This window comes from Odocoileus virginianus, chromosome 19, assembly GCF_023699985.2.
Source record: "Odocoileus virginianus isolate 20LAN1187 ecotype Illinois chromosome 19, Ovbor_1.2, whole genome shotgun sequence".
In the NCBI taxonomy this organism is placed as follows: domain Eukaryota; kingdom Metazoa; phylum Chordata; class Mammalia; order Artiodactyla; family Cervidae; genus Odocoileus; species Odocoileus virginianus.
The window spans coordinates 44,610,334-44,633,432 of NC_069692.1; the positions used below are offsets into that span (position 1 = coordinate 44,610,334).

General features: G+C 45.2%; 1 protein-coding gene across 1 annotated transcript; it reads left to right on the plus strand.

Moving 5' to 3' along the window:
* Window positions 1–16,986: 16,986 nt before the first annotated feature.
* On the plus strand, window positions 16,987–17,952 carry GJB7 (gap junction protein beta 7). Its single transcript, XM_020879121.2, is given in 2 exon segments — window positions 16,987–17,435; window positions 17,437–17,952. Coding segments are annotated over 2 exon segments (870 nt in total). The 5' UTR covers window positions 16,987–17,081.
* Window positions 17,953–23,099: the final 5,147 nt, after the last annotated feature.

The following is a 23,099-nucleotide window of genomic DNA, read 5'->3' on the forward strand; positions in this document are numbered from 1 at the left end:
TTATACAAGTTCCCGAGTCTATGCAGTGCGCTCTCATCAGTTCTCTCCTTTGTGCGCAGCATCGATAATGCACACATGTCAGCCCACCCTTCCCGTTCAGCCCGCGGCCCCTTCCCTGGTTGGCAGCCACGTGCTTATTCTGGACCTCTGCTGTAAACAGGACCATCAACACTGTTTCCCCAGATCCCACATAAATGCGTTAATAGACCGTATTTGGGTTTTTTCTTACTAACTTCGCTCTGTCTGACATTCTCTAGGTCCACCCACATCTCTACAAATGATCCAACTTCTGTCTTAGATCAATCACTCTACCACTCACTCCAAGCAACCAAGAATGTCTGTCTCTCTTCAAACCATGCCGATGTACACTGCAGCCTGTTACCAAGCTTACACACATTTAGAGAGAGCTCCCAGAGTCTAACAGATCCTCATGAACATCAGATTGCACAATGTTTGTTTGCTTGCAGAAAGGAGGCAGAGCTTTGATCAATATAATTGAGTGGGCAGGCAGAGAAAGAGCGCTCTGCCATTAGTGCCTGGATGCCTGATGGGATAAAGCCAAGTGACATAGGCACGGAATAACAGAAAGCACGTGAATCAAGGCAGACTAACAGGATTGTGTACTTATGAGGAATTATTTCCTTTTATTCAGATTTTGTTTAATGTTGTTGGTATACTTATTTTCAATAGCAGTCATTTAATATAAACTGGTGATAGAACTTAGACCTTCTTTTACTCACTTCTTTCTTCCCTGGTGGCTCAGGGGTAAAGAATCCACCTGTGATGCAGGAGACATGGGTCTGATCTCTGGGTTGGGCAGATCCCCTGGAGAAGGAAATGGCAACCCCACTCCAGTACTCTTGCCTGGAAAATCCCACGGACAGAGAAGCCTGGTGAGCTACAGTCCATGGGGTTGCAAAGAGTCAGACACGATGAGTGACTGAGCACACACATGTGGTGCTAGAATTTAGACTTTTCCTTTATTCACCTCTATTTTTAAAATAATCTTCTTGTTTAATTAAAAGAAAGTATACAAATCCTAAGTGAACAGCTTGATGGATTCTTATCAAGAGTACACACTCAAGTGACCACCACTTGAGTTAGGAGCTAGGATATCTCAGAATATCCCCATAAGGGCATCTCAGAGCCCCATCACACCTCCTCTCAAGTCGCATTCCAGCCCCTTCTTTGGTAACTGCTATTTTGATTTTTATCACCATGTATTAATCTATTAAACTTTTATGTTTTAAAATTCATTCATATGATTCACTTAGTCTATTATTTATTTCTATCGCTACACAGTATTGCATTGTCCTGAGAAGTGAGATTTCCTGCCTCAACATGAACTTAACTAATGGGACTGATTGCTGAGACCACCCAGTGTCAATATAACAAGGAAGATACAATAGCAGATCAATAAATTATGTTACTATTTATATCAGGAAATTTTTTGCTAACCAATTAATAAGTGAACAGTTTTTCTGTCTAGGTAAACAACTCACTTACCAAGACAATGGTTTTATTTTTTTAAAACTCACCTGCAGAATGTCACCACTCCTAATATATGGTTTCATGAACTTGACACAATCCTAACCAGTTCTCTACCTTGAAAGACCTGCCATTAATCTTGTGAGCCCAGAATTCCAAACCCTAAAAACACTCTTTCCTAATTCCTGCATTACAAAGACTGTAAGCTTTGCTTGATCAACAGTTTTTCCTGGTAGTGTTTGTGAGGAGGTTGAAAATATGAGTACTTCACAGTTCATATACCCATCCTTATGCTGATGGACATTTGGGTATCTTCAGTTTGAGACTGTTATGAATATTAGTGTATTTTGATGCACATATATACACACTTGGCATTAGAATTGCTGAGTCATCAGTGAGTGTATGTTCAATTTTACTGCATTTAATAGTTTCCAAAGCGATTGCACCAGCTGATACTTCACCAGCAGTGTATGAGAATTTCAGTGCTGCACACTCCCACGCATATGTTAATACTGTCTGTCTTCAATCTCAGTCATTCTGGTGGGTGTGTGGTGGGACTCCTGGCAAAGTCTTCTCCCTTCTGTACGGTGCCCGACACAGGTCGTTACATATGCTGGGTTACCTTCTCAGCCTTTCCAATAGGCTAAAGATGCTAAACAGTCTCTGAGGTTGCTATGAAGCTTTGACTTGGGGTGCCATAGTGTTAATTCTGTGTATACCCATATGCAGGCTGGGTGTAAAATTAACCGTGTGGAGAGCTGGACCATAAAGAAGGCTGAGCACCAAAAAACTGATGCTTTTGAGCTGTGGTGTTGGAGAAGCCTCTTGAGAGTCCCTTGGACTGCAAGGAGATCAAATCAGTCCATCCTAAAGGAGATCAAGCCTGAATATTCATAGGAAGGGCTGATGCTGAAACTGAAGCTCCAATACTTTGGCCTCCTGATGTGAAGAGCTGACTCACTGGAAAAGACACTGATGCTGGGAAAGATTGGGGGCAGGAGGAGAAGGGGGCAACAGAAGATGAGGTGATTGGAAGGTATCACTGATTCCATGGACATGAGTTTGAGCAAATTCCAGGAGGTAGTGAAGGACAAGGAAGCCTGGCATGCTGGAGTCCACGGGGTCACAAAGGATCCAGCATGACTTAGTGACTGAACAACAACAGTTATACCACAGGGAGCAAAAGGTAAGCATACCTAGACATCAAAACTCAGAAGAGCGTATGGCCATGTTACGTCCATGTGAACTTTACAAAACACCATCTGCTGAAATGTTTTGGCAACAGGTGGAGTGGCCAAGCCACAGGCTTTAAGCCCTGAATGGAATTTCAAGTGTGTGCTTCTCATCTGAATCACACACAAAAAAAGTCTAAGGTAATTTTTAATCTGAATGTGGTTTTGTTTTTATTTTTGCCCATCAATTGCATGGAAATTACCAATACCTCCTACTTTTAACTTATTGAGATCCCCTTTCATATGGGAATCTCAAATTCTTTCAGCTGTGACTCATTAGTCACCTTTTCAACCATAAATTTAACTTTTATCAAATGCCTATTACAGGTCAGACATTGTTACCTAATATCTACACACTGTTGCCAGATAATGGAGCTGACTCCCCAGCACATAATGAAGCTGTAGTCACAGTGAGTATTCCAGCCACCCTGGAGTGGGGGATACTTACTCGTGAATTTATCTATTTATATTTCATATTATTAATCTCCAAGGTAGATTTACATATTTCCATAGACTTTTCTATATACAGAGGGATTTTGTTGCCTGTACCTGTGTCTCCCATCTAGAATTTAGCTATCAAAATAGTATTATTTTTTGGAAGGGTGGGGAGGTATGCAAGGATTAAATGAGGAACCATTTGACACAAATTGGTGAAGATATAAAACTCTAGTTCTTCAATATCTGCATTAACATTTACATATACACAAAGCCATCCATATTATTGTTTTTCTTAAAGAAAATTCAAATAATAAAAGGAGAAAAAGGAAAACCTGGATCCAAATGTTTTCTGATACTGCATACTTGTTTCCTTAAGCAGAGGTGGGTAAAATAGGGCCTTCTAACTGTAGACTTGACAACTAGAAAAATCAAGTGGAGGGATTTCCCTGGTGGTCCAGTGGCTAAGACTCCCCACTCCTAACACGGGGGGCCTGGATTTGATCCCTGGTCAGGGAACTCGATACCACATGCCACAGTGAAGACTGAAGATCCCACCTGCTGCAACTAAGACCCAACACAGCCATATATGTAGATATATATATATATATATATATATATATATATATAAATATATATAAAGAAAACTCAACCAGAGCTAAAGGCATTGATTAACTCAGAGCCCACTCAAACCCAGAAAAATTTGAAAGCCTGGTGCCTGGGGAATATGTGACTTCCTTTTACTTCGGAAAAACAGTATCTCAAACAGGAAAGCAGTATCTCCTGGGTATGGAAAACGCTTAGAAAATACCTGGGTGCTTTCAGTGACCGGGGGGGAGATGTGGTTTCTGAGCTGGGTCACTGCTGATGACTGCCTGGTGTGGGGCAAGCCCATCGTGCCCCTGGATCCAGAAAGGGCTGATTTAGGAGGAATTACAATCAGGAAAGAGCTCCCCTGGTGGCTGACATGGTAAAGAATCTGCCCTCAATGCAGAAGACCCAAGTCTGACTGCTGTGTCAGGAAGACCCCCTGGAGGAGGGCATGGCTGCCCACTCCACTGTTTTTGCCTGGAGAATCCCACGCACAGAGGAGCCTGGTGGGCTAGTCTGTGGAGTCACAAAGAGTCAGACATGACGGAGCAGCTAACACACAGCCAGGAAGTGATGCTCATGTTTTCATTTGAAAAGTGCTGAAAATTCACTTTAGATACACAAATGTGACTTTTCCAACCCCTCAGATATTCTGTACCCACAAGGCATTCTTCCTCAGTCCTTTCCTACATCAGTCAGAAGTTGAATGAATCACCAATGGCACCAGAATGAGAAGCTCAGGATACAGAGCCCTTTGGCTCATTCTCACCAGAACCTGAAGCCTAGGAAGCGCTACACTGCTCTCATCAACCATCACTGAGACATATATGGGGAGGGGAGATAAATTAGGAGTGTGGGATCAACATACACTCTCTCTATAGTCGCTAAGTCGTGTCCGACTCTTGCATAGATTGTAGCCACCAGGCTCCTCTGTCCATGGGATTCTCCAGGCAAGAACACTGGAGTGGGTTGCCATTTCCTTCTCCAGAGGGTGTTCCTGACCCAGGGATCGAATCCAGGTCTCCTGCATTATAGGCAGCCGCTTCACCGTCTGAGCCTCCAGGGAAGCCCTAATACTATAAACAGATAAAACAGATAAGCACGAAGATCTCCTCCATAGCACAGGGAACTCTACGCGATGTTATGTAATAACCCAAAAGGGAAAGAATCTGAAGAACACATATGTACAGCTGAACAATGTGCTGTACATCTGGAACTAGCACAGTATTGTGAATCAACTGTGCTCCGGTAAATAAATAAAAATCAACTACGCTCCAAAAAATAAATGAATGAGAAATGTTTATTGTGTTCCTGGAGTCGCTCTAAATGCTAAAAGTCTTCCACACGCTCCTGACGTAACTGAGGATTGCCATGTTAGAAAGAGACAAGTAAGGACTTTCCTAAGACTGTGTCTCCACTGCTGGAGACACAGGTTCACTCCCTGATTGGGGAACTAACAGCTTGCATTATAAGAATGAAATTAGAGGCAACTTTCTCTCGGAGTTCACCCATGTGTATATCCACATGTTCCCCCTTTCCTCCTAAGAAATACTTTGTTTCACTCAAAAAAAAAAAAAAAAATGAAATTAGAACACTCCCTAACACCATATACAAAAACAAACTCCTAATGGATTAAAGACCGAAATGCAAGGCCGCATACTATAGAATTCTTAGAGGAAAACATAGGCAGAACACTCTCTGACACAAATTGCAGCAATATCTTTTTTGACCCACCTCTTAAAGTAATAAAAATAGAAAAAATGAACAAACGGAACCTAATTAAACCCAAAAGCTTTTGTCCAGCAAGTGAAACCATAAACAAAATGAAAAAACAACCTATAGAATGGAAGAAAATATTTGCAAAGAGATGGACAAGGGATAAATTTCCCAAATATACAAACAGCTCATGCAGCTCAATAAAAAACAAAAAACACAATCAAAAAATGGGCAGATCTAAACAGACGTCTCTCCAAAGAAGACATGCACATGGCCAACAAACACATGAAAAGATGCTCAACATCACTGAGTACTAGATAAATGCAAATCAAAACTACAGTGAAGTATCCCCTCACACCCGGCAGAATGACCATCATCAATCTACAAGCAACAAAAGCTGGAGAGGGTGTGGAGAAAAAAGAACCCTCTTACACTGTTGGTGGGAATGTAAACTGGTGCAGCCACAATGGAGAACAGTGTGGAGGCTCCTTAAAAAACTAAGAATGACCTGTTTGGGAAAAGCATCTTGTGAACGTGTTTGGAAATCAGTGATTCTTAGAAGGTGGCTCCTCTCTACAGATCTCTACAGATCCTGCATTTCAGTTGCAACATTTCCAGCCTCCAGCGAACCCTTCTCCATTCAGACTGGCCCCCAGAATCCAAACTGGCTCTGGCTAGTCTATCCTATTACTGTTTGGTCTGAATTCAGTGGGTTTTTTGTACACAGACTCCCTCAGTTTGTCTCAAGTCTGAAGTCAAGGGGAGATTCTGTCAGCAACCAAGGACTTCTCTTTAGCCCTGAGTGGCATGTTTTTCCTCCAATTTCAGGGTTTGTCCCTAAACTTTTGCTCCTAAGTGTATAGATTGTCTAACTGTTGGGTACATTGTGCAGTGTTAAATATATTGCACCCTTAAAGCTATACATCCATTTTATCTTTATTTCAAAAATCTGAGCACATGGCTAGCAGATACTTGAATTCATTGTTGGTGAAATTTAAATGTTAATAAAATAGCATATTCCCCTCACCAAAAAAATAACTAGAAGTAGAGCTACCATATGATCCAGCATATGGATCTCCTGGGCATATACCTGGAGAAAACCGTAATTTGAAAAGACCCATGGCACCCCAGTATTCATTGCAGCACTGTCTGCAAGAGCCAGGACATGGAAGCAACCCAAATGTCCACCGACAGAGTACTGGGTAAAGAAGAAGGGGTACACATATACCATAAAAAAGAATGAGATAATGCCATTTGCAGCTACATGGATGGACCTAGAGACTATCATACTGAGTGAAGTGAGTCAGAGAAGGACAAATATGGCATGATATCATCTACATGTGAAATCTAAAAAAATGGTACAAATGAACCTATTTACAAAACAGAAACAGAGTTACAGACGTAGAAAATAATCTTATGGTTACCAGGAGAGACGGGGGCAGGGATAAACTGGGAGACTGCAATTAACATATACACACTATTATATATAAAATTTTGAGCATTACTTTACTACCATGTGAGATGAGTGCAATTGTGTGGTTGTTTGAGCATTCTTTGGCATTGCCTTTCTTTGGGATTGGAATGAAAACTGACTTTTTCCAGTCCTGTGGCCACTGCTGAGTTTTCCAAATAATATAGATAACTAATAAGGATCTACTGTATAGCACAAGGAACTCATTATTCTGTTATGATCTATGTTGGAAAAGAATCTAAAAAAGAGTGGATATATGTGTATATAACTGATTCACTTTGCTGCCCAGCAGAAAGTAACAGAACACTAAGTCAGCTATGCTCCAATAAACATTTTTTAAAAAAGGTGGGGGGGAGAAAGAGGTACTTTTTCATATAAGTACCTTGTGTTCACAGATTGTACTGGAGAGCAATTGTTCTGAGGCGTGAAGGAACGTTCTCCCCATATGTAGTTTGCTGCCCAGGGCAAAACGTAATTTTTTTGCTTTTCAAGTCTCTGCATATTTCTCTATTTCTGGTCCCATTTCTTAAATTTATTTTTTAATTGGAGTATGATTGCTTACAATGCTGTGTTGGTTTCTGCCACACAAAAGCATGAATCATCTGGTCCCATTTTTCTTGACAGGAAATCTCGCAACTCTAAAGTCAGCATTGCTTTCAGTGAACAAAGATAACAATAGCTACTATTTATTGAGGAGTTATTATTTTATTTAAGCACTATAAGAAAACCAAAGAAGGGAATGCCTTTCCCATTTCGCAAACACAGAAACTGAGGCTCAGATAATTCAAGCACCTGGAGTAAGTTCACAAAGTTTGAAAAACAGGTCTGGAATTCCAACCTTTGTATATCTGAACTCAGGTCTATGGGATCTCTACCTCTGCAAAAAAAAAAAAAAAGAAAAATTCTTAATAGAGAACTAACACAAATTCTGATAAGTCAGTCCCTTGAACTTTGCCTCTCTAGGCTAAATACACGCCTTCAATCCATCTTTTTAAGGTTTGTTTAGAGACACCGTCTCCACTGGTCACTGTCTTCGAGACCTACTTGAGTTCATCGAAGGTCTTACTGGGGCCAGAAAAAACACAGTGCTCCAGCTGTGTCTAAGGTGAGCAGGAAGGATTCCTGACCTCCCTTGGAGGAGACGCTCTGCTGGGAAACGATCAAGGCTGAGTTCAGAGCACAGCCCTCTGCGTGAGGGTTCCCACACACAGGAGAGCTCAGCCCCGCATCACCACCGCAGCCGAGATGTGAACATTTAGACCTCGGTTGACATACGGCTCCGCGTTCAGCACGCCTCTGTGCTCTTTCTGAACACAGGATACCCGAGCAGGTCTTCCTGCGGCCTCGACCCCCGTGCAGTCCCCCCGGGGGGACACGCTGGACGCTCGACGGCCCTGGCTTGCTCTGCTCCGGGCCCTGCTCCTGCTGAGGCCCCGCGGCCGCAGTGTCACACTGGGGGGAGAGAGCAGGGCAAACAGCCTGCACTCCCTTCTCTCTCCAGCTGCGGCTCTTTCACCTCTCCCCACCCTAAACGGCGGACTCTAAAATGATGGTACTTTCCCCACAGCACGCCACTCCTTTTTCAGTTCTTATTATGTTTGTTACTTCTAAACAAACAAAAAAACAGGAGGGTGGGAGAAGTAAATCTCTGGCAAAAACGTGAAAACATGAGCGTGATTAAGAAAGTGTCAGGTTCAGCAGAGCAAACCCACATCCTCTTCTACACGACCTCGCCTGGTGGCCCCGTCCCAGCAATTTCTGCCTCCCCTGGCTCATGTTACGTGACCCTTGAGGACAGGGACCTTTGTCTAGAGAATCACACCCCTACCACGCTGCATCGTCAAATGCTACCTTTGTTTGGGTTCGTGCTAACATTATCCGAAGGCTGGGGCCGTCTAAGTCCCTGGTGCCGGAGCTTTCAGCGAGGCCCCCGGGAAGGACACCCTAACAACACACCACGTCAGTGCAGCCACGCCTGGAAGTGGATGTCTGAGCACGCCAGGCAGTTTAAGGCCAAGGGTGCCGTTTGCTAAGTGCTCATTACAAACACAGGCGTGGAGGCTGAAAGGAACGGTCAAATCCGGAAGCAAGCTTTGGGGTCTTGTCAGGACAGTCCCCGCGGACAGAAGAGCGTGGGGGTCACAAGCAGTCGGGCGCGATCGCAGGAGCTGAGCGCACACAGACCTTTGGGTCACCACTGTGGGGTCCCGGGATCTCCGTAAAAACAAAACCCAAGCAGACAAGATCTGCAGTAGGTCTGGAAAAGGTCTATCCAGTAATACAATCCAGAGTGTAAACCAATGCTTTTTCAAAGTAAACTGCACTTCTAGTTTTTGATTAAATGTGTGAACGTATGGAATAATTTTACAGGTCATGCATGTTAAGAGCAGTTAAGAGAGAACTGAAATCCACATGGTCTGTAGAAGTGGCTGTCACAGTGCGGAAGTCTCGGACTTGAGTTTCCTGCCTAGCTCTTCTCTACACTTTATACCCTGGCTCTGGGACCTGCGGCAAGCTGCTCGCTGTGGTTCTGTTTTTCTCATCTATTCAATTTCATGACATCTAATATCATTTCTAACTGTGAAAATTCTGTTTCTAAGCTATTCTTATTCCAAGAGAGAGGGATTTCATTTTCACTTTTGCACGTCTTTAATTTTAGCTGAACTCATGCCTAGAAATGGCTCCATAAAAAGATAAAGTACTTTCTCTCTCATCTATTTATATACATAGAAAATGTCTATTATCAATGCTCCCTGGGTTTAGAAAAGTGATTTTTTACTATGCCTTTTAACTTTCTGGATTTCTAAGATTGGAACCCATGACATGAAGCTCATTAAAGATAGATTGACTTATTCTTTTGCTTAGTATTTTTCCTGTCAATGTCTTCTGATAAATAACCTTGGGAAATCATTTAAAGAGATGAAACACCCTCTCCTATTGTTCCAGCCTCTTTGTGTAGATGATGACAAGGTTTTTAAAAAAGCCATGTTCAATAAACTGTGTGTACGTGAACAGCTTTGAATTCATTTTTCAGTTTCAATTCTCTTTTAACATTTACTGTAAACAGCAGAGACACAAGAATTCTCATCAAAGTTATGAGCCAAAACAAACGATCAGGTTACACCTGTTCAGCTCACACTACCTTGGAAACCACTAGACTCCATTTTCCTCAGCTTAAAACACCATTCCCTCTCAGGGAAATAATATAATCAACTCAGGGTTTTTAAATTGAATGAGCAACAGACCGGATTTCTTCTTAATCTTCACATCTGTGTCAAGAGGTAAGTTAAGCTTACTTCTATGGTAAGATTTGTTTATTTAATGGGAAGATAAGCCGCTTATGGTAATGGAGTAGTCATTCGATCTTTCCCTTTAGGAAGGAATCCTAACTACTGTATTACAAACGGAGACAAACCGCTCTGCAGTTTGGTGTTGCATCACAGGTGCCTTTTCTGGATGAGCTGCTTCTTAGCCAAGTTGCTCATTTGGGATGTGGAGGTGACAAGGATTTGGGGAGGCTCTGGCCGGGGCAGAAGCCTGGCCTGAAAATGGGACATTGGCTACTCTAAGTGGGGTGATGGGGCACAGAGGCACAGCCGGGACCTTTCGGCGGCCTTTTCTATGTGGCCTGAGGACAACCTTTGCACCGTTCCTATGCGGGGATCCTCTAAAAATGCCAACACCCTTATTCACATAGGAAAGTGAAATACCAGACAAGTGCTGTGTACGACACGTGTCAGCCTGGCTGGGTCCAATTCGCCTCAGTGCCGCTCGTAGACGCTCACTTTGACACGTTTTTCGTATACTGTGATCGACAGGTGCAAAAAAGAAAATTACTCTTCAGACTTACAAGGCTAATCTTCAGACTTACAACTTCCAAATATATACATTTATATGTCTGCACCGTGTCTTAGTTCCCCGACCAGGGATTGAGCACAGAATCTTAGCCACTGGACCATCAGGGAAGGCCCTGGACTTGCGAGTTTCATGGCTATATTTACCAAAGGAAAATCAAACATCAGAAAACCAATGCAGTAAATTAAAGTTAATTAAAGTTGAGTGGACAGAAGACATCACTCTGCCTGACATGAAACTGCTACTCACTGCGAGGATGAGATTCTGACCACAGAGTCCTTGCAGTGGGCCTGCCTGGCGTCGGCAGGCCAGTCCTGGCTGCCTCTCCCACTGCTGGCCCGTTCCCGCCACCAGCGCCTGGGGCCCCGCGGCCCTCCCTGCGGCTTCCCGTGGCCTTCTGCCGAGCACAGCCCATCCTGTGCTGTTGCTCACAGGCCTAGGTGATTAAAGTTCTGCAACCTCCTTCCAAGCTTTAAATCCCACTTTAAAGACCAGAGGTAACAAACATTTGCTGCAAAAGTCCTGCGGGTTAATATTGCAGGTTTTGAGAGCTGTCACATCTCGGTCGCAGCTACTCAAGTGTGCTGTCTTGGCGATGAAAGCGCCCAACAACAGCAGCAAATGAATGGGCATGACTGTGTCCCAAAACTTTATTTACAAAACAGGTGGCAGACTGGATTTGGCCAGAAGGCCTTGTAGCCTACCAAACACTGGTAAATATGAGTGCTGAAATCCTAGGGCAGCCTGTGTTATGAGCTGGTTGTCCAGCGTTGCTTCTGTTTGATCGTTTCAAGATCCTAGACAAAAGCAGACACATTCACAGACTCCTCACACACCCTTGTGAATCTAACAACAGGCCTTCAAGGGCCACAGGTCTTGAGCTGAGAAAATCTCTGGGGGATTTTTTCCAAGCAGGCATCTGTAAAAATGAAAATGCTTTATATTCAAACAAGGGACTGGAGAGATCACACGTGTCAGGAGGGCCTGTGGGCCTCAGAGTTGGAAAGAGTGCCTTGAGAGGAAGCTTTTCTTTAGGGGTTAAATGATCTGTGTGCAAAGTGGGACAGAAGCCAGCTGCGGGAGGAACTGGAGGCCTGTCCTGCAGGATCTGATTTCTGCTGCTGGATTTCCACCTGATCGTTGGGAGGCGTAGACGAGCCTCCTCCCTCTCTGTCTCGTTTCTCCATCACTGCCCCGAAGGTCGTACTGTACCCCGCCAACTACAGAGGATGGGGCAGGGGGCTGACGAGATGCTGTGAGATGCTTCGGAAATAGTCAAGCCCTACCCAAGGACAGTAACATCCAAGCTGTTATCATCACTGAGAAGGAAAGCAGCTGGGCATGGAGGCTGACGATGTGGTCCTCGGTAGTGACAGAGCAGGTCCCTGGCTTCCCACAGAGCCAGGGTTTCTTCAGCAGTGCCATCTGGAGCCCAGAGAGGGCACTTGGCTTGTTGATGCCTGAACCGCACAAGAAGCCTCCTGTGTGGGAAGCTGCTGGCATGGCAAAGGCTCATCCTGCAATAAGAGAAGGACAGGCAGGCTGGTACTCAGGCCCAATGTTCAGAAGTTCGGGTGTATAGTTAGTTCACCCCAAGCGGAGTCATCTTTAAGGGACTCATCCACATCAACCAAGCCCTGGGAGGCCTGATTCATAAAGCGCCTCTCCAGGGACTGGAACTCTTGTGTCTAATCTCAGGAAAACGTCTTTGGACAGCGTAAGGAGTCTCGGCAAGGACATGATCACTCAGAAGGTCACTTGGCGTGGTGAGACTCACGCGATGGTGATGGACGTTCACTCCAGGATGCAGAGATGCCGGGTGTGGTGACCCTCCTTGCTCTGCCGGGTGGTCAGAGGGACTCATTTTTGAACCAAAGACTTGCACGTGTTCCCAGCAGCTCTGACAGCCGCTCAGCATGCTTGCAGTGGGGGTCGTCTCAGGAAATCGAGGCTCCTCGGCTGCAGGAGAGCAGGGTGCACACACTTCAGTGTTCTCCCTATGCAGAGAGCCGTGCAGACACTGGGCAGGCCTGTGCCACTTCAGGTTACTTCTGCTCACCCGTCTTTCACACGAGCTCTGCCCCTTGTGAGTCTGCTGCAGCGTGCGCCGCCAGCCACAGGACCACACGACTGTTTCCCGTTCCTTCCTTCACTTCCCACCGCGCTCAGGTACCCTCTGCTTGCTATGATTGGGGAAAAATCCCAATTCTTACCTTGATGTTTGAAGTCCTGCATACTGCTACATCCTTGTATCTACCAGCATTCTAGTACTTTCCAGGTTATCCCAGGAATACAGGACAGATGATCTCTTTGGCGTGGGTTTCTTCTACAAAGAGTTAGTCCTTTTTCACAATGCTTTACTCATTTCACACTCAAAGGAGGTATTTGTCTCCAAATTCTGAGTTCCTTAATTTATCCTGGCTGCTCTCACTCCAGGATGTCATGTTTTTATGGAGGGTTGTGATTCCATTAATTTTTCTTTTCTTTTTTTAAATCTCATTTTTTAATTAAAAAAAAAACAGATTTAGGATTTTGTAAGAAACTACTGTTATTTTTTTTTAACCAGTCAAGTACTATAGTAACGGAATAAATAATAATATTTTTAAAAATTCAATGTTTATAGACATATTTATTAAAAATGACTAAATTAGGAGACATTAAGTAACGCTGATACACATCAGGAAGGGATTAGGTAAGTAAAGGCACATCATTTCATCACAAGAAATAAAGACCATAGTCGGAAGTTAATGACCCACCAAAGCTCTAGGTCTTGTGGTTTTCCTAAGTCCAGAGGGTTGTTACGGTGGGACACTGCTTCATGGTACTTAGCTGAAATAAACAGATAGCAATTAGAAGATTTTAGTCAGTGACCTCAGTGTCTTGTTAAAATAGAAAGCACTCTTTCAGTAAGTCCAGTGTGTGAGAGGGGAAGGAACAAAATTCTAAAATGGTTTGGTGATACTGGAAATCCTATTGACATATTAAAGATTAAAAAAAAAAAGTGAAACAAGGTTAATCCTTCTGTCTGGATGAATCAGTTAGTGGAACCTTAGAATAGCCGGTGGAGGATTTTGAGTTTCATGGTTTTGGCAACCCACTCCAGTATTCTTGCCTGGAGAATTCCCATGGACAGAGGAGCCTGGGGTGCTGAAGTCCATAGATAGGGTCACGAAGAGCAGGACACGACTGAAGCGACTTCACACACGTGTACGCACGGTTTCAGCGCTTCCCTTAGGCCACCAATCCATTCTGAGTTAATTTTTTTAATGGTGTGAGGAAGTGATCCAACTTCCTTCTTTCACATGTGGGAATCTGATTGTTCTCGAACCTTCTTCTCACTCTCACTTTTGAGATCAAATGTTTGGGGGAAATATCTAATTTCCAAAATTATTCCTTATATTAGAATACTGAACATTTTACTTTTTAAAAAATATTGGAGTTTTCCAAACCAAATTCCTGTGCAGTAAACTGCTGCTTCTTAAGGGAAAGGAGAAAGTCACAGGATAATTTGTACATTAGAAATGGTCAGTGGAAACTCTTCAAATACTGGGAGCAATACTTAGTGGTTTAAGAAAAGGGATAAATTAAAGATCCTTTTTAAAATTAAGGAGATGATCTACATTACTAAGAGATTAAAATATTGAGCTGATGACTTCACAGCTTTCAAGTGCTCAAAAGGGCTACTGGGATATTCCTATTACCCACATTCATAGGAACAGAACTAGAGGGGGAAAATGCATTTACCTGGAAATTGGAAAGACTTCACTTTGACATCAATAAAAGGTTTTCAAAGGCAAAACTAAAAGCCATGATGATGCTTACTGCCTACCTAACGTGTGTCAGTGTTTTCACCCCGGGGGAAGCACGGTCAGCATCAGAGATGAACTTGGACTTGAACCCAAGAGATCCAACGCTGTGCCCAGACTCTTATCCACAGTGCAAAAGCACCCCCATTAAAACTGGGTGTTAGAACACCCCTCCTTCCTGAGAAAACTTGCCTTTCTACCAGCAGAGAGATTCAAAATAGGATGGACACTAGTCAGATGAAATTCATAATCCTGGCACTTTTGATGTCATCAGTCTTCTGATCCTACTTAAACACTGGTCACTTTCTTACTACTTTTCTTTTGGAAAAACAGGAAGATAATCTCTTAACCTTTATCCCTTCTCCAAAATGTCCAACAGGCTACTTTTAAATGTTTTGCAACATTACATAAACATCCTCCTGAGTAATATGGACAAATGCCCAGTGACCATGGTAGGAAACATAATATCCCCCTTTCCCTTTTTTAATCTTTGAGGCTTTGTTTTAATAATTCATGGAGATGTTAACCTTTCAGGTGGATTTGAGAATCCTTTTTATTTAATGCAATTTTGTTTGTGTTCTGAAGCCAAGGACACTGAAGTGTTTTATCCCCTGCTGAATAGGGCATTGTGTACCTGTGTCTTTGTTTTTTCTGAAAACACCTCTTCACTTTCATACATCTCCTTGGGGCTCTAGCAGGTGGGCTGGTTACATATTGTTCCCTTTGGAAGAGACCACGTGATGTGCTCTGATAGGAATGTTGTCACAACATCCCCATTTTCTTAACCCCCTGGTTTCCCTTATGTCATCATTTCCATGATACTCCTTTGGCTGAGTCTACAGAGAAAGCAAGAAGTAACTCATCTTTATAACTGGAGATAGAACCTGAAGTGGCAAGATATTCACCTGAGAAATAACGCAGTATCTTAGTAGCAGACCTGGAGCTGCAGTCTCCAGGTAGACATTTAAGACCAATGGTTTTTGGCTTTTTTTTTTTTTTCGGTGCACTGTGTGACATGCAGGATCTTGGCTCTCCAACCAGGAACTGAACCCATGCCTCGGCAGTGGAAGCACTGAGTCCTACCGCTTGCTGCCTCGAAGTCCCGAGAGGAACGGTTTTCAACTGGAGAGATTTTTCTGTCCCTAGTGTACGTGTGGAAATGTCTGGAGACATTTTTGGTCATGGCAAACGGGGCGGGAGGTGATGCTACTGATACAACGCTGGGAGAGGCCCAGGCGCTGCTGACAGTCCACATACACAGGACGGATGCTGGAGCAGAGACCTACCCAGCCTCAGGGTCAGTGGGGACGCACGAGGAGCTCCATCCTAGAGTAATGAGGACTGGGTTTGAACCCTGCTCGGCCTCTTATTGTGTGAGCTTGGGAGATGACTTTAATTTTCAGAGTCTGCGTTCTCATCTGAAAACACACTCCCACCACCACCACAGACCACCACAGCCCGCCTTCCCAGGGTGGCTGTCGGAGGCCAGCTCCGAAGACCGCGAACCAGGGCGCGCTGAGCGCACTGCGGGCCCACAGACGGATCAGGGCCCAGTCCTACGGCCAAAGGGAAGCAGGGAGTGCGCGCAAGACCGTGCCACCGAGATGCCAGCTGCGCGTCGGCGTTCACAGGGCCGAGCGGAGGAGGTGGAGGGGGGCAAGAGAACCGAGCAGCGCGGACGGTGCCCTAGGAGCGGAGGGACAGGAGCTGGGGATTCAGACACAGCTGCCCGTAAGACCGGTGGGCAACGAGGGCTGACTGCCCCGCGCAGGGGACTCTACCCAGCACCCTGTAACAGCATATAATGGAAAATAACCTGAAACACACAACTGAAGCACTCTGCCCTGTACCTAAACCAAGGCAACGTTTTAAACCTACACTGTGTGCTGTGGTTAGTCACACCGGGCTCCTCCGTCCGTGAGGACTCTCCAGGCAAGAATACTGGAAGGGATGGCCATGCCCACCCCCAGGGGATCTTCCCAACCCAGGGATCAAACCCGATCTCCTGCATTTCAGGCAGATTCTATACTACCTGAGCCACCAGGGGAGCCCAAATCTACTGTACTTCAAAAGATAACAAAAGAACATTATAAAAAGAGAGAGAGAGAAGATGGCAGGTGAGAGGGCACCTAGCGGGTCACATCTAACTCTCTCCAGCTCAGCCACGAGCCCAACCACCCTGAGAGAGAAGCCATGGACTAGAAGGATTTGTTTGGAGACGGGGTATTATTCTGGGTGACCAAACAAATTCCAAATCAAACTGGGCATAGCATGATTTATGTCCTGTAGACCAGCTGTCATCTCCTTGTATGAAAGCAAGCATATCCTATGGGATTCTTAGAGAGCCTCAATATCCAGAGTTGCAATAATGTAAAACCTCCATAGCCGACAGGTAAGGCAGCAGAAACGATCCATGGAATAAAGATAAATGAATCATGAGGGAACTGCTTTCTTTTGCAGAATCTTGCCGCCTTGGGAACCTCAGCCATGAGTTGGATGGTCCTCAGAGACCTCTTGGGCGGCGTAAATGCATCCTCCACGGGGATTGGGCGGATCTGGCTGGCCGTCCTGTTCGTCTTCCGCTTGCTGGTCTACAAGGTGGCGGCGGAACACGTGTGGAAAGAGGAGCAGAGAGAGTTTGAGTGCAACGTTAGACAGCCCGGCTGTGCAAACGTGTGTTTTGACTACTTCTTCCCCATCTCCCAGGTCAGACTTTGGGCCTTACAACTGATCATGGTCTCCGCGCCATCACTGCTGGTGGTTCTACACGCAGCCTATCGCGCAGGCAGAGAGAAGCACAGGAGGAAACTCCGCGTCAGCCCAGGCACCGTGGGTGGGGGCCCTGTGGCGCATCCACCGCATCAGCCTCGTGGTCAAAACGGGCTTTGAAATCGGCTTCCTGGCTTTATTCTACAAGCTGTACGGTGGCTTCCGCGTCCCCCGCCTTTTGAAGTGCGATCTGAAGCCCTGCCCCGGAACTGTGGACTGCTTCGTCTCCAGACCCACGGAGAAGACCGTCTTCACGCTCCTCCTGGCAGCGGCTTCGTGCCTGTGCGTTGTGTTGAACGTCACTGAACTGAGCTTTTTGGTCCTCAAGTGTTTGATTACGTGCTGCCTCCAAACACACTCTGCAAGGCTGCAGCCCTCCGCGCGGGAGCGCCACAGGCTCAGGGGCCCCGGCCCGGCTCCGGAAGCGCTGCTCAGACTGGCCGCCGGCACGGCCCGGGGAGGGGAAACCGCGCTCCGCCGCGACGCGAAGCGAAGCCGAGGCGAAGCCCGCGTCTCCGTCCCGCAAGACCTAGGCGTCCTTGGAAAACAGGGTGTGTCCACTCGAATGCCACCGGGGAGGAACTCTTAGATTTTCACGCTCGGCTGTATATACTAGACAGAGGTCGCATTGTTCGGTTGCAGGGTTCATGAGGCCACGTGAGTTGTGTTTGAATAGTTAACTGCAAATTAGTGTGCAGAAATCCAGCAACATTCTTCTCAGCGCTTAGATCTATCAACTAGAAACAGAAGTGACACTTCTGCCCGAAGTGACGGCCTCCAAGAACCGCGGAGGCCCTGGCCCTCTTTCCCAAGTCGCAGCCAAGGCCCCGGGCACTCAGCCTCGCCCAGTCTCTGCAGAAAGGCTGTGATGAGTGGGGAGCAGCGGCTGAGCCAGGAGCCCACAGGAGCACGTTCGGTGAGAAGGCTCAGCCCGAGCGAACAGCCACAGGGTCCGGGACACTTTGCAGTGTAGGTGTCTCTCGACAGAAGTGGACTCGGGAAAGGGGCGGAGAAGGCAATGGCACCCACTCCAGTCCTCTCGCCTGGAGAATCCCATGGATGGAGGAGCCTGGTGGGCTGCAGTCCACGGGGTCGCTAAGACTCAGACACGACTGAGCGACTTCACTTTCACTTTTCACTTTCATGCACTGGAGAAGGAAATGGCAACCCACTCCAGTGTTCTCGCCTGGAGAATCCCATGGACGGAGAAGCCTGGTAGGCTGCAGTCCACGGGGTCGCTCGACCAGAACGGGACTCTGGAACGGCTGGAGAAGGCAATGGCACCCACTCCAGTCCTCTCGCCTGGAGAATCCCATGGATGGAGGAGTCTGGTGGGCTGCCGTCTATGGGGCCGCACAGAGTCGGACACGACTGAAGCGACTCAGCAGCAGCAGCAGCAGGGGAAAGGGGAGAGAGCCATCATTTATCGGTCTCCAGCTTCCCAGGCGGCTCTGGCGGTAAAGAATCCGCCTGCAATGCAGGAGACCCGGGTTTGATCCCTGGGTGGGGAAGAGCCCCTGGAGAAGGAAATGGCAACCCACTCCAGTATTCTTCTCTGGAGAATCCCATGGGCAGAGGAACCTGGCAGGCTACAGTCCTTGGGGCTGCGAAGAGTTGGACACGCCTGAGTATGCACACAAGGCAAGGCAACTTAAACACAAACATCCCTGGGGGACGGTCCACTGGAGCCTGAACTAGCAGACATCCGCAAGGGTGCCGTAGTCACGAGGGAGACGGGCCCCACAGGGATGGGGAGCGGGGCCTAGAAAGAAAATACGCCCACCTGATAATCTCTGAACACTTGTCTTAAACCACAGAACACTGAATGATTTTGTACATTTCCACATCTACAGGCAGGAATTCACAGGGGTCATGGCTTGCCTACAGTTTGCTGGTACATCTCCCTCTAGGATAGATAGTAACAGTGTACTATGCTGTTACGTTAGTGTAAAAAAAAATGTTAAAAATGGTTATGTTTATTATTACTTGATTTGAAGACTATTGCTTTCTTTACTTTCCTTTCTTTGGATTTAATACAGTAATACAAGTGCATTTCTTCAGAATAAAAATGAATTGACTTTGAGGTGTTACTTGACTGTCATTGATATCATTACTTGGCCACACTGGGCATGGTTATTCTGTGAAATAAAGCTTGTTCTGACAATTTTAGAATAGGATTTCCAACCCTGCCTGGTAAAGAGAGCTCAGAAATCATTCTTCTCCGCTGGGATTTTTTAAACGAAAAGTCAGGGCATAAAAATGCAATTTTAATAAAAACCAATTATGGCATGTCCGTGGCCTTCCCTCCTTTAACCTAAAATGTCTCGTTACAATTCACGTGTAACAAAGGCTGTGTCCTTATGTAGCCCACAGACCATGCCACCAACAATAGCTGTAATCTGTCTTAAAGACTTGTCTTGGAGGGCAGAGACGATGTAAACTTTGGGGTCCCCCTTCCTCCAGTTTATTCCACAGGTCACTGCTGGACTCAGGCACTTATATCCAGTATACTTCACCTGGTGATGTGAAAACAGGCAGCCGTCACAAACGCAGGTGCCACTGAAAGACTTTATATGTGTGTGTATATTGTACATATGTGTATATATCTCTGCAGTTAACAGAGTTTTAAGGTTTTGGAGGCCATGATCAGGGCATGAAATCTAGAAAATAGGGTTGTGTGTACAGAACTGGGAGGGAGTTCAGGGAGTTCTTCAGTCTGAGGATGAATTTGCTATCAAAATGTCTTCAGGGACCTCAGTCTCCTCACCTATGACAACAAGCTCTGCTCAAGCTAAAGGGTTGGAAGCATGTGGACATTTGTGCTTTTCCATTTTGCATACAGAGAAGAGTTGAAGCTAATGGAAGCAAAGGCCACGCATGAAGTTTAGACAGAAAGGGGGATAATTTTTTTCTTTAAAGCTTAATTTACAAAATGAGTTCCCTATACACACATTCTGGAAGCTGTCTGAGTGTCAGTGAAGACTCAAAGCATTTGAGAGAAACTGGCAGTTAAATTTTGCCTTCTTTATTCTTTCTCTTATGGATACATTGATATCTATTGAGCAATAATTACTAGAAGCAAGACACTGAGTTGCCCGTCTTTAGAGATACAGAATTCCCATCTCAAGAAAATTTCCGCTTCTATTAAGGGGGGTGGAGGCAAAAGTACCATGGAGTATTTCACACCTGTGTCCTGTATTTATTAATGCGTTACCTCACTTAGCCCCCTGCATGCTGCTGGTGCCCAGGAAGCAGACAGAGAAGAAAAGTGAGATCCCAAAACACAGTTGCCTTTTTCAGAGACACTCATCTAGTAAAAGCAGAGTTAAAAATCACCACAGGTCTCCCTTAGACAACCTGCTTACCACACCAGGCTTCCAGATCACTAAACAGATTTAATTCAAGCCATTCCCTGGTGGCTCAGATGGTGAAGATTCTGCCTACAATGCAGGAGATGTGGGTTCAATCCCTGGATCACGAAGATCCCCTGGAGATGGGAATGGCTACCCACTCCAGTATTCTTGCCCGGGATAATCCCATGGACAGAGGAGCCTGGCAGGCTAGTCCATGGGGTCCCAAAGAGTTGGATGCAACTGAGCAACTAACACTTTTCACTTTCATTCTGGATTTGCAATGATTTTGTCTTCCTTGTACTTTTCTGCAAAAATCTTTCTGGTTACAGATTTTACCCCTGGCCACAGCGTTTCTTCTAATTGGAGCTGGAGGGAAAAAAAAATTTTTTTTTCAAGTTCTTGGATGAAAGAATGCCTAGGCATGCAAGTGGTTATGGTTCCCGTCTTTCCAAGGAAATTAAGCCAGCTTTCTTCAAACAGACTGCAGAGACTAGAGAGGAGGTGGGGGAAAGGCAAGGACCTGAGGATGTTTGATTCTTCAATCCTGCTGTCCCTGACACTGGCTCCACCCTACTTTCTGCAGTTTACTTACATGGAAGATAAGTCCCCATTTTTGTTTAAATTGGTTTAAATTAAGCTTCTGGATCTTGCAACTAAGAGTCCTAATAAAATTCATGTTCTTCCAAAATTTCTTCCCTATATACTAGAAAAAAGAGGTATGACTCCTATCAGCCTTTCCTTTTCAGGCTTCAAGCACTCTTAACTTTGACACGTGTATGTATAGAATTTTTGTGTCAATAGGAAGAAAGAAGGGAAAGGATGTCAACACTCGTTACAATAAGAGGAAAGATGAACTTTTTCTTTATAAATCTTTTGTTTTGTATGTGCTTTTGCTTTTAAGTTTTTAATAAACAAGGCAACTGAAAAACCCCAAAGTGCCCCATCTCAAAATTTTTCTAGCTCATATCCTATCACAGGTATGTGACACTTCCCGTAAACACTGATGCGAATTTACCCCTAGTTTACATTTTATATTTAGTATGGCAGCATAAATGAGAGGCCATTTCACAGCACTGAAAACCTGGCGAGGAAAGAAAGCAGAGGTGGAGCCTGTGGAGACAAAAAGCATCAGCGTTCTGCTGAATTTTAATGACGAAGCCCAAGGGAGGTGTTCTGGGAGAGACCTGCCAGCAGCTCTTTCTTCAGTATGAATTTGGGTCTTCTCTCCAAAGCGCATCTTCCTTCAGCTATAAAAGGCATCAGTGATTGTGGTGAGTTCTAAGAATGTTCCACAGGAATATCCTGCCTGCCAAGCTCCTCTGCCCAGGGAATTCTCCAGGCAAGAATACTGGAGTGGGTAGCCACTGCCTTCTCCGGGGGATCTTCCCGACCCAGGGGTCTCATCCCGGTCTCCCGCGCTGCAGGCGATTCTTTACCTTCTGAGCCAGCAGGGAAGTCCTTCTTGTGGCAGGGGGTCTAGTAAACAACTTTCCGACTCTGAGAAGACAAAGATGAGCTTTCAAAATTCTATAATGTACCCACATACTGCGTCTGAAGGCAAAGGGAAATGATTTCTTACGTGACCCAAGTCAGTCAACAGTCCCCCTACTTACAGGTGAAGTGTTAGATCCTTCCCCAGCTATGGAGATCTAATGTTCTATTAAAAGGAAAAAGAAAACATGTTCAGATCAAAGTAATAGATGTAATTTCTGTCAACTTACTTTTATCTTAAAACTTTTTCCAGACATGAACGCCTCCTATCAGAGGAGAGATCGATAGGACAGCTATGGTGCAGAACTGAGGCGGAGGCCGCTCGTCTCTGCAGAGTGACAGCAAGTTGAAGAGGTGGACCGCAGGGTCCTGAGCCCTAGGAAAAGGCACTGTTCAAACGGCCGGGGAGTGAGGCAGAGGAGACACATTTTTAATTTTTAGTGAGCACAATGTCCACATTCTTGCTATAAAAATGTCATTAACTAAATTGATGATCATCAATCTCGTTACTAAAAGTATGAATCATTAGGTTAGCCAAGTGACTTCAATTAAAAAGTATTTATCTCAAAGGAGAGTGAGTACAGTAACTCGAGACTTGACTCTCTGTAGATTAGCAAACCTGATAAGCCAATCTTCCTAGAGAAGATTGCTCCTCATCACATTAATTTGATGATATTAGAACTACGACTGTGACCAAGGTTGAGAGTCTTATCTTATTCATCTCTTCACATCTTTGTATTGCCACAGCTTTTTTAGGTCCATAGTCCCGAGAAGCGCAGTGTTTCTGGGGAAGAAAATGTGTTCCTCTTGCTTCTTCCATCTTTTATCTGTTTATTCCTCTCCACCTAAAAGAATTCTGATTTTGTTGGGGATGCCAATGCCCCCAGCTTAA